The 12,367-nt window shown below is 43.9% G+C and overlaps 2 protein-coding genes across 2 annotated transcripts in view; both read right to left on the bottom strand.

Annotated features, from left to right (window-relative positions):
* The window catches only part of LOC138371530 (uncharacterized), a 13,113-nt gene extending 6,301 nt beyond the window's left edge, over positions 1–6,812 (bottom strand). The window contains exons 1-2 of the mRNA XM_069336408.1: positions 6,649–6,812; positions 5,270–5,543 (exon numbers count right to left, since the gene is read on the bottom strand). Of these exons, the coding sequence (XP_069192509.1) occupies positions 5,270–5,543; positions 6,649–6,812 (438 nt within the window). The remainder of the gene's footprint in view (positions 1–5,269; positions 5,544–6,648) is intronic.
* LOC123756102 (Ca[2+]-channel protein alpha[[1]] subunit T) overlaps positions 1–12,367 on the bottom strand; it is a 487,984-nt gene that overhangs the window by 182,602 nt on the left and 293,015 nt on the right. The window contains exon 15 of the mRNA XM_069336529.1: positions 11,447–11,602. Coding sequence (XP_069192630.1) covers positions 11,447–11,602 — 156 coding nt within the window. The remainder of the gene's footprint in view (positions 1–11,446; positions 11,603–12,367) is intronic.

Below are 12,367 nucleotides of genomic sequence, written 5' to 3'. Positions count from 1 at the left end.
ATGGGTTGGAATAGGTATGTACTGACTGAGGGTTCTACACTTTTAATACAATATAATTTAAAAATGCATACTGTATGAAAGCCTATGTAAGGCTTTCAAACAGTAATAGACAGTAACTGTATTCAAACATACAGCCTATAGGAGTATCATGATGTCTGATGATCAGCTTTGTCACAGTAACAACAGACACTCAAGACCTACAATGTGTACCTCAAGTCAAACAGAGGCAAAAAAGGAGTACTGTATAGGAACAGCATTACCATTAAATGCAGAAAAATTTAACCTGTACCTTTCCAGCCTTTGGAAAGATTGCAAAAAAAAAGATGCAAATATCAAAGCTGATGAAGTGCTTCAAAAACTGGTTCTTGAGTCAAAGAGAAGTAATAAAACAAATCAGTGATTAATTTCCAATAAGTGGTGGCGGTCCTGTGCATGCCGGCTGGCTGAGGTCTCCTCCATATGCCAGCCGGGTGAGAGGGAGCTGTGGCCAGGGGCGCACGCCACCCAAACAAGGCAATATGGCATGGAACATAATGTACAGGTCCAGAGCATCTGCCAACACCTGTAAGCTACCAACTTATACTACCTGTAACTGGAATTCTGTTATCTTGTATACCAGCAGGCGCCTCTCTCGGCCCGTGATCTGCCGAGAACCGTTGTGCCCTGTTAGAAGGGGCGGTGTGACTACGATAACTTGTGTTGCCAGCGTGTAGTACCCCAAAGAACACTATTCCCTTATGATAATTTTATTAATTATGTATCATGGGTGATGCCCACAATATGGAAAAATTAGTAAAAAGTGCCTAGGTTGCCCACCACAAAGCTGAAAGACCCTTTATGGAATTATGTATGTATGAATAAACACCGGTATGTATACATTTTATATTATATATATATATATATATATATATATATATATATATATATATATATATATATATATATATATATATATATATATATATATATATATATATATACACACACACACACACACATATACATACACACACACACAATGGAGCCTCGATTAACAAATTTAACCTGTTCCAGCACTGCACCCGTCATGTGAAATGCTTGTCTTTCGAAATGAATTTTCCCATCTAAAATAAAGGATATGAAATTAATCCGTTCCACCACCGAAAAATAACACTATGATACTCGATTTTTTAAATAATGGAGCAGCCTACCTGACATACATTGAACAAATCTTTTTGACATTTATTCTTTAAAAAAAATAAAAAATTTGTTTTAATTTACAAAAAAAATCAATGTTTTGCAACATTACAGCAGTCATCCCTTTACATCCCAGCATCATTAGCATCTTTAAAAAAAAACCATTGATTTGCATCATCGGAGGCGTTCGAGAATTTGCAAGAACCAGTGGAAATGCTATAGGAAGCACCACATGGTTTTCTCATTAATAGAGCGGAAGCTCGTCAATCGATACAAATTTTCGGGAAGTGGCTCGCTTGTTACTCAATATGCTCGTAGATGGAGCCGCTCGTCACTCGAGGTTCCACTGGTATATTATTATTATTATTATTATTATATATATATATATATAAAGCATTGCTTTTATAAAAAACGGACATATTTGTGGTTTGTGGATATGACCCAGATGCTGCTGCTGTCTGTGAGAGTGAGTTAAGGCAATTCTAGTGTAACTACAGATACTTGCAGACAGGTTATAAGGAGGGAACACACACATCATGATATCGGTGAAAAGCTTTAAAACAAAAAATAAACACTGACTACATACAACAATTGCCACAAAGACAGACAATGTCCAGAGCCATAAAAGTCTGTATTTTCTGAGATGTGGCTCTAAGATTTTAGTTAGGACAAGGAGGAATCAGTAAACAGAGTATATTTTGTGGCGTTTGTGATGGTTCTGGAATACACTGAATATAAGCGTGTGGCTATGCGTATTCCAAGTAAAAATCATGAATGATAAGGCTTGTGAATACTGGTAAGCTAAAGCATCCACAAATTTCAAGATGCAGCACCTGGCTAATTAGTTCATATGCAGAAACCTCAACACATAGGACATCAAATCATGGCATAAAATTTAAAACTACAATTATAAGTATTTTTGTATGTAAGGCAGAAACCTGAAAATATTAAGAATAAAGGTAACAATTATATATTCAGAAGATTGCGAGGACTTCCCTTAATTTAACAAAGCCAAAATAAGCTATTTAAGCATATCTTACCAGTTGAAGTTTAAAATAGGCAACAAGGTAAAGTAAATGCTAAAGTCTTAAGTGAACAGGGAATTAAAACCTCACTCTCAACTGAATCTTGTAACACAAATAGAGCCTTTCTTCAGAGCAAATCCATTACCATAAACAATCAACAGCCCCATCAAACCACCTATTTAGGTGGTTTATCTATTTATAAACCATATCTATTTAGTTATACAGTACAGGTATAGATATTTCTGGTCTGAAAGCATATTACATTTCCAGTAATTGGCTACTTGTAAACTGACAAGTGAACCTTTGTCCTAAAAGGTTCCCTTGCAAATATTAACTTGAGAATATTCTTAAGTTATAACTTTATTATATTATAAATCATTGGTTTAAAATATAAAAAGTGTATGCCGAATACATTTTCTTTTTAAGTCTGAAGAATTTTGTTTTCTGTAAATGAATTTCAAGGGGTACACAAATAATATTGGGATTCCATATTTCACATTTTGGACAATATTACACTGTACAGTATTAACAAAACGTAATGAAACCTAACCTAACCAAACCATACCCTAAAGTAACAGTAGATAATAGTACTAATTACATAGTGATTCTAAATCGATTACAGTACCGGGAGGGGATTTCCTCCATGAGGACAGGTTGCACAACTAACACTAAGAAAGAAAGCAGCCCCATCATTATCTGTTCTTTTTTCTATAAATATTTTTCTTTCACACCTTTGGGTTTAAATCTTCTTTTATGGGAGGGATCCTTAGGTGGCTCCTTGGTGCTTGCTGCCTAGCAAGCTCTATCCACATCAATCCTTGCGAGGCCCTAGCGAGTCATAAATAAGTTTACCAGGAACTGGAGATCGAACCTTGACCCTCCTCAATAGAGGTGCAAGCAGCAAGGAATTGTAAATCCCCCTAACTGGGAAAGGTCACCATAAAAGGGAGGGGGGTCAAATTGAGACAGATGACAGCTATACAAACAAATAGAAAATGGGAAAGTAAAGCCCCGAGATTCATGAATCACTTGGTTACAAAGCAATTCTTATATTAGTTTCATCAGCACAACAACAGGAAAAAATTCAGATTGAAAATGGGAAATAGATTCATGGAGAATGAAAAAGGTGTGTGTGAAACAATAAAAAAACTGTTGCAAAGTGTGTTCATGCAAAATTAAATTTTCAGAGAACCAGACACAATAAGAATTCCAAAGAACAACAGACCACATAGAGGTGTCTAAAGATGAAGTGGAAAAAATGCTCAAGGAGCAAAGTAGAAACAAAGCAGTTGGCCCATATGGAATTTCATCTTGGGTTCTGCAAAAATGCGCACGTGAGCTCGATATTCCACTTCAATTCATTTTTCAGACATTACTGTGTACAGGTGCCCTGGCACCTGTAACATGTGTGGAAAAAACCTAATGTAGCTCCATTCTACAAAAGTGGCAGGAGGGAAGGGCCCCTTAATTATAGACCTGCATCATTGACAAGTGTAGTAGTCAAAAATCTGGAAAAAATAATTTCAAGGTAATGGGTAGACCACCTGGAGAAAAATGATATAATAACAGACAGTATGGTTTTTGATCTGAAATATCCTGTGTAATAAATTTAATTAGCTTCTATGAGTGTGCCTCAGAGATTTTACAGGAAAGAAATGGTTAGGATGACTACATTTATCTGAACCTAAAAAAATAAAAAGCGTTGAATGTAATGAAATGCTATTTTCTGGGCGAGTCCCAGAGGTTTCCTGGAGCTATGAGGCTAATATGCGAATCATTTGACCAGGGCATTAATCTATGGAGTTCTGGCTACCAGGGACCACTAGTCAAAACATGGCCCCCTCTTTGAGGCACAGAGAGCAATTGCCCTGGAAAACCCCTTGTGGTTGAGGGACCTTAGCTACCATCGACCAGGGTTAGGCACCCAGAAAGGTAGGCATAACAAAACAGACCCCACATGGTAAGTAAAATACAACTTAAAGCCATACAGAGAGGTAGAACTCCCTCCAATCCCAAGGAAACAAGCAAACATCATGCTCCATCACCGTGTCGCTCGTCCATGCAGCCTCTTCCACAGGAGGGGGAAGCCTCGAACCCACCACGCCGGCCAACGGGCTGCAATCTGCGACCCAAAGCAACACAAGAACACCCAGGCCCAGGAACATTAACCAAATACTGGGCGATCAGGACCCTGTTCAATCTCCAAAATCCCTGAACCCGAATATCAGCCCAAGACACATGACCAAATGCCGGCAGTCAACGCAGCAAACTTCCTAACGTCATGGGCACGAGGGTAGACCGCTGTTTGGCTAGACTTAATAACCCTGTGGACAACCTGGGAGACCCGAGCTCTGGAACAGGGAACGAGGAAAACCGGATCAACCCAAAGTGCATCCCCGGCCACAGAAGCTGAAGTGCGCAGGAAACGGCGAAGAGCCGCAACCAAACACGAGACATGATGCACCCCCAGCCTGACCAACCAAGCATCAATAACTCAAGGACCACTCCGGAAAGCAACTGTCTCAATCTTCAGCAGAAAAGAAAAAGGCTGCACCTGAACAAACTGACTAGCAGGACCTAAGGAGCAGAAACCCCCTGCGCCAGAGGAGAGCATGAAGCTCACCGACCCGACTCCCCAAGAGGCCAATGCCAACAGAAAAAGAGCCTTGGAAACACAATCTTGAACCAAAGGGGCCACCACGAACCGAGGAGAAGAAAGATAGGGGAGTACATTGTCCAAGAACCAGGACGGCTCAGGCAGCACATGAGTATGCCGGAGGTGAAACAAAGCACGAGAAAGCTTCAAGAATGGGGCAGAAGTAACATCCACCCAGAACGCAAGCCAGAGAGACTCCGCCAACGCCACACGATACAAGGCGACAGTATTAGGCATCAAATGACGGTCCAGAAACAGCCAAGACAGAAAGAACAAGACAACCCGGTCAGAAACAGAAGACATCCATTGAAGAGAAAGAAAATGGCAGAAAGAATGCCAGGAAACTTCATCCTGTCGCCGAGACAAAGCTCACAGGTGGGACACCAGCAACGAAGTCACATGATCACCATACAAATAGTGATAAACCTGTGTCAAAAAGACCAGACGTGAAGAGCTGAGGAGATGATCGAACCAGCTGTGTACCAGACCAAGCTGCAAGAAGAGGCGGAGCTGCAGAAAACACCCCGGATTTGGACAGCGAGCAAGTAAAGCCTGAAACAAAGGCTGGGCTGGCCACCAAGGGGCCACTAGGACTACTCTCCCTTTGTAAGACTCCAACTGAGCCAGAACCCAAACCAACAGCTGAACTGGGGCGAAGAGGTAAGGTAACGCCACCTAGACCAGTCCTGCCAAAAGGCATCCACCATGAACGCTTTGCAGTCAGGGAAGGACGTCACATATATTGAGAGACGCCGAGACCACGCCGACATGAAGAGGTTCATTTCCAGGAGTCTGTACGTCTGACAGAGCCAACTGAAGGAGTCGGCGTCGACCATCCATTCCGTGGACAGGGGAATGAACCGAGACAGGCTGTCCGCCAGGATGTTGGACACTCCCCGGATATGAACTGCACAGAGAGCTAAACCCCGAGAAGCCAGCAAACGAGCCACTCGAAACAACAAGCCCCAAGGAGCCAAGGAGCCCTGCTTGATGGGGTTCTGGGAGTTCTGCTACTCCCCAAGCCCACCTGAGGCCAGACTCGACTTGTGAGAGTTTAGTCCACCTCGTAGGGGCCTCGTAGCCTGGTGGATAGCGCGCAGGACTCGTAATTCTGTGGCGCGGGTTCGATTCCCGCACGAGGCAGAAACAAATGGGCAAAGTTTCTTTCACCCTGAATGCCCCTGTTACCTAGCAGTAAATAGGTACCTGGGAGTTAGTCAGCTGTCACGGGCTGCTTCCTGGGGGTGGAGGCCTGGTCGAGGACCGGGCCGCGGGGACACTAAAGCCCCGAAATCATCTCAAGATAACCAGGCTGTTGCTTGGAGCGGCCCGCAGACCCACATACCCACCACAGCCTGGCTGATCCGGAATTTCTCTTAGAAAACAGTCCAGTTTTCTCTTGAAGATGTCCACGGTTGTTCCGGCAATATTTCTTGTGTTCTGTTCGACATGAAATTGAGTATCCAGCGTCCTACTTTTCCAGTTATTCCCATTAACCTCATTTCGTGTGCTATCACCCCATGGTCACATTTGTTGAACGCCTTTGTAAAGTCTGTGTCTACAACATCTGCATTTTGCTTTTCTTCTAGAGCTTCTGTGATTTTGTCATAGTGGTTGAGTAACTGTGACAGACAGGATCTTCCCGCTCTAAATCCATGTTGTCCTGGGTTGTGCAACTCATTGTTTTCCATAAAACTAGAAATTTGATTCCTAATCACTCTTTCAAACACTTTTATTATGTGTGATGTTAGTGCAACTGGCCTATAATTTTTTGCCAAGGCTTTACTTTACTTGTGCAAAGGAGCTATATCTGTAGATTTAAGTGCTGCTGGTATCTCCCCTGTATCTAGGCTCTTTCTCCAGATTATGCTGAGTGCTTGTGCTACTGGTACTTTACATTTCTTTATGAATATTGAATTCCATGAGTCCAGCCCAGGAGCTGAGTGCATAGGCATATTGTCAATTTCTCTTTCAAAGTCTTCCGAGTTTGTGGTAATATCCGTTATATTATCTGCAGCTTGAATGTCATTCATAAAGAAGCTGTCTGGGTCATCAACTTTCAAGTTGTTTATTGGTATGCTAAACATAGCCTCATACTGGCTATGAAACACGGTGAAGTTTCACTAATCTCTTTGTTGTCCTCTGTGTACGTACCTTCATTTGTAATTAACTGTCCAATACTGGTCGAGGTTTCTGATTTTGATTTTGCGTATGTGAAAAAATATTTTGGATTTTTCTTTCTCTCTTGTATAGCTTTCTGTTCCAATTCCATTTCCTCAGACTCATATGATCTCTTCAACGTTTGTTCTATTTCTTCGATCTCCCTGCTTAGGTTTATTTTCCTTGCTTGTGATAGTTGTGTCTGCCGAAGCATTTCCGTTATTTTTTTCCTTCACCTGTACAGTCGTCTGCGTTCTCTTTCTAGTGTGGTCCTCTTTCTGCCCCTCCTCACAGGCACGTGCTTCAAGTAGACCTTGTAAGCTTCTGCTGTCAGTTGAGCTATTCCCTGTATGGGAATTTTGTCGCTTAAGACCGTCTCCCATTGAATGGTTGCAAGGTCTACATTTATTTTTTCCCAGTCGATCCTCTTATTGTTGAAATTGAATTGATTGAATACTCCTTCTCGCTTGTTAGGTCTCTTAGACCTACTACCGTTATTTATGCTAGTTCGCACTTCAATGAGCTTATGGTCTGAGAATGTAGTATCTGAGATTGTAATGTCTCTGATTAGTTCATCATTGTTTGTGAATAACAAGTCTAGCATGTTTTCGTTCCTAGTTGGTTCTGTAATCTGTTGATTGAGCGAGAATATGTCACAGAATCTCAAAAGTTCTCTGACCTGTGGTTGGTTATTTCCTGGGTCATTCCCTGCTATGATATTTGTGTTTGCCATTCTCCATCTTAGACTCGGTAAATTGAAATCTCCAAGGAAGATAATATTTGGAGCTGGGTTTGCTAGGTTATCAAGTATGTTCTCTATTTTGTGCATCTGCTCTGTGAATTCCTCAACCGTTGTATCTGGCGGTTTATATATTAGAATAATAATTAGGCTTAGTTTCTCTACCTTAATTCCAAGTATTAAGCCCACCCCGACTTGCCGAACCCCGACCCCTGGCACGACCCTTCCGAGAAGGGTCGTGCCTTCCGAGAAGACCAAGAACAGCCTTCGAAAACAGCCCGGAGAACCAAAAAGTCTAACATAGGACAACAACTAGATGAAGCCACCTTCAGAAACTGCATGACAGCAGCCTCTGCAAACAGCAACATACGAAAGCCTAAAACCCAAGGCCCAATCAGATTCCAAAGAGAGAGTGAGCACAGCCTGCCAACACGCGAGACAATCAGCAAAGAACAGAGACTGTCTCCTTCAGGATAGGCGCAATCAGCTTCAACAGCGCAGCCGAGGCCCGAGCTGCCGAGGCCCGAGCTGCCGAGGCCCGAGCTGCCGAGGCCTGCACACTCAACGAAGGCCCGACACTCAGCCTCCACATCCTCCTCAAGCCAGGTCAAAGACAGCTCGAGAAGGGAAAAGAAGTGCAAGACCGAAGTCAAATGCCCATGGGCATGCAAATCCTCAACAACCAAGGACGCCGGAAGGGTAGGAACTGGCACGTGCAGCTGAACAAGGCCAACAACCCAAGACAGCATAGGGGCAAACAAGCACACATTAAGGCCCTCAAACTTAACCCCACCCCCAAGTAAACCAGCAGAATGGTAGAAGTTTCTTGCCACTCAAGCATCCTACAGAACCCATGCCACACCCCCAACGAAAAGAATGGGCAGTCTGCCAGCCAGGAAGATTCCAGAATCTCCCAACGCACCCAATATGGGGAAGAATAACTAAACTCAAATGAGGATAGATCCATGACGTAGGCAAAATTTGGGTCTTGCAGGAGGTATGCAGTAAGAGCTTCCTGAACCTCATTAGGTGAGATTCGGAAGACAGAAAACCTCAGGAAGGAAGGAGCCGAGGATTTCAAGGGAACCTGGAACTGAACTCGGGGAGGAGCCAATGGCAAATCATGTCGGGTTGTGTGGGTACTCAACACCCAAGTGGGGTCAAAAGGGGCCAAAGGCCCTCTGGTCAACTCCTCCCTAGCCTCACGATCCCCCAAGTCGGGATCCGTGGTAAAGCCGGCTTCCATACCCTCTACCCCTGAAGAAAAGGCAGAGTCCACAGGAAAGGCCGAAAAGAAAGGGGATTGCTGGTGGGACCCAGAAGCCTCAGGAGGAGGAACTGGCTCAAATGCCTCCGTCCCCAACCCAAACGGGGCAGCCCCCGAAGCTGCCCGAGTCTCATTACCAACTAACCCTGCCCCCGACCCTGAAGCCCTCCAACATTTGGGAACCAGAAGCAGGAGGGGGGAGGGGGAGGTACAGGATGAACAACAGGGGAAGGACCAGGGAGCACAGACTGAACCAAAGTCGAAGCAGTGTACAATCACGGGGGCCTAGCAGAGGGCCACCAACATCATATAAGTGGAACTATAGCCACAAGAAACAAGGGCCACAAAACCCCAGCTGGCCCCAAGGGAAGTGCCGAGCAGCAAACACCCCTACGGAATTGGTTCCCGAACGCACCAAGGAAGAGAACCTAAACATGCAAGGGTAGGTCTCACAGGGTGCCTAAGGAAGAGGCATATACAGCCCTAAGCATATGCAGCCCTGGTAGTCTTGAGGACACTGGCAACCACACACAACGACACCGCAGAGGACACCACGAAGGCAAACCCTGCTTGGAAAGCGAGGTCAGAGAAGACGTCTGCCATGATTCACAATAGATGACCATCTAGAGTGGCTGGGTTGCTGGCACGGTGGGTCCGGGGCTTCATCCACCCCCCTCCTGGAGAGGGGAGAGTGAAGTCCTGTCCACACCTTCGCCTGTGTGGACGAGCAACGCAGCGATGGAGTGTGAAGTTTGCTCGTTTCCTTGGGATTGGAGGGAGTTCTACCTCTATGTTCGGGTTTTGGTTGTATTTTTCTTACCATGTGGGGGTCTGTTTTGCTATGCATACCTTTCTGGTAGCCTAACCCCGGTCGATGGCAGATAAGGTTAACCCCAACCACAGGAGTATTTTCCAGGGCCATTGCTCCCTGCGCCTCTCTGAGGGGGACCATGTTTTGGCGGTCCCCGGTAGGCAGAACTCCATAGACTAATGTCCCAATCTAATGATTCGCATATTAGCCCAATAGCTCCAGGGAGCCAAAGGGGCTCCCCACAGAAAAAGGCTTTGGACAGAGTGGATTCTAACATGGATGAAATCTTCTGTAACAGAAAAATGAGGGCAGTAATCAGCGGCAATTTTTCGGACTGAAGAAATGTCAGAAGTGGAGTACCATAGGGTTCAGTTCTTGCACTGGTAATGTTCTATGTCTACATAAGCGACCTGCCAGAAGTAACATGGAATAATATGAACATGTTTGCTAATGACGCTAAGATACTAGGGAACATAAAAAACTTAGACAAGTGTCATACCCTTCAAGAAGACCTGGACAAAATAAGTGTATGGAGCAAAACTTGGCAAATAGAATTTAATGTGAATAAATGCCATGTTATGGAATGTGAAATAGGAGAAAATAGACCACACACAACCAACAAATTATGTGAAAATGCTTTGTCAAATTCTGATTCATTAAGTGTGAATCAAAATTTAACGCACTTTGATTGTTTCTTGAGTCTCGCCAATGGAAAAATATGGTACCGGATCCACATAGTTACTCTTGTGTTTGAAGTGTTTATAAATGTACTGTATATTGGTTCTCTATTCCTGGTTTAAAGTAACGTACCTATACTGTAAATAAAGTAAGAATGGGTTTTGTGAGTTCGTACTCTAGGGTACGGCTTCCAATCCCGTGCCCTTACACCCGTAAAGAGACCCCCCCAGAATTAGCCCACAGTTGTGGGTTGCATCCTGGGAAAGAACTTCATAAGCCTAACAGACTTCCTGTTCCCAACAATGGGAACCAGAACCAAGTGGGCATTTTTGGTTGCTTGAACGTCACTCTGACATTGTCTACTGATGACACTTGACAATAAAGTGTCAAAAATGCCCAGTGGGAAGGTGATCCATAATTAATACCATGATTGCTATTACCATAACTATGGGCACTTTTACTTTGTAGATGCTACTCCTAGACTTATAACACAATGTCACAATCAGTAGAGCTAGGGGTTTGCACATAATTGATAACATATCTAATCCCTTCTGCCTTAATACTTAAATGTATGGTAAGCAGATATGATTCTAAGAAATCAAGCAATTACCATTCAAGAAGGGTTATGACAAGATAGGTCGAGTGAACAATCCTAAGTAACAGGCTTTTATCAGCTAACTTAGACCTCATATTTATGCAGTATGCTTTAGAAAAATTGAAAACCACAGTCTAGTGCAAAAACTGACAATTACCCCAATTTCACTGTCCTGAGAACACATCCTATATTTATTAACCAACATACAAATGCTTTATAACAATGTATAACTGATTCCCATACTCACGTGGGCTAAACTAACAATATGCCAGAATATAAAGGATTAGTGAGTGCCTCTGTTAATGCATAATGAAAGGTAAACAATTGGCTGCTGCTTACCTCGGCAGAAAAGCCCTCAACAAGGATGGCAACCAGCAAGTTGAAGAGCACATAATTGCCAAAGGTCATGAGAGCCACGAAGTAGAGTGATGCCCAATGGCTTGTCTTTTCCATCCCATTGAAAAGCACCACATTCCAGTCTTCTTGAGTTAGAATCTGTTGTGGAGGTTGTAGGAGAGGAGAGGTAACGGTGGTTGTTTAAGGGTTAACAGTGGTTGTAGGAGTAGGTTGTGTTTATAGGAGGGTAGTGGTGGCATTTGTAAGAGAAGTGGTGGTGGTGGTAGTGGTGGTGGTGATAAAGGAAAGGCAGTGGTGATGATGATGGCAGTTAAAGAAGGGACAGTGGTGGTGGTGGTTGTAGTTGAAGAAGGGACAGTGGTGGTGGTGGTTGTAGTTGAAGAAGGGACAGTGGTGGTGGTGGTTGTAGTTGAAGAAGGGACAGTGGTGGTGGTGGTTGTAGTTGAAGAAGGGACAGTGGTGGTGGTGGTTGTAGTTGAAGAAGGAACAGTGGTGGTGGTGGTTGTAGTTGAAGACAGGACAGTGGTGGGACAGTGGTGGTGGTTGTAGTTGAAGGAGAAGCAGTAGTGGTGGAGGTGGAGGAAAAAGGAGCAATGGTGGTGGTGGTAAATGAAGGCAAGGAAGTAGTGGTGGAAGATAAAGAAGTGGTGGAAGATGAAGAAGCAATGGCAGTGATAGATGATGGAGAAGTGGTGGCAGAGGTAGATGAAGGAGAAGCAGTGGTGATGGAGGTAGACAAAGACAGAGCAATGGTGGGGGTGGTGGTATATGAAACAGGGGCAGTGGTGGTAGTAGATGGAGAGGATATGGTGGTAGTTGTAGTTTAAGAAAGGGTGGTAGTGATAGGAGCAGCAGTGGTAGTAGCAGCAGTGGTAGTAGCAGCAGTGGTAGTAGCAGCAGTGG

This window comes from Procambarus clarkii, chromosome 36 (assembly GCF_040958095.1).
Source record: "Procambarus clarkii isolate CNS0578487 chromosome 36, FALCON_Pclarkii_2.0, whole genome shotgun sequence".
Taxonomy (NCBI): Eukaryota; Metazoa; Arthropoda; class Malacostraca; order Decapoda; family Cambaridae; genus Procambarus; species Procambarus clarkii.
The sequence above is the reverse complement of the archived record's forward strand: the minus strand, read 5'-3'. Positions and strand labels throughout refer to the sequence as shown.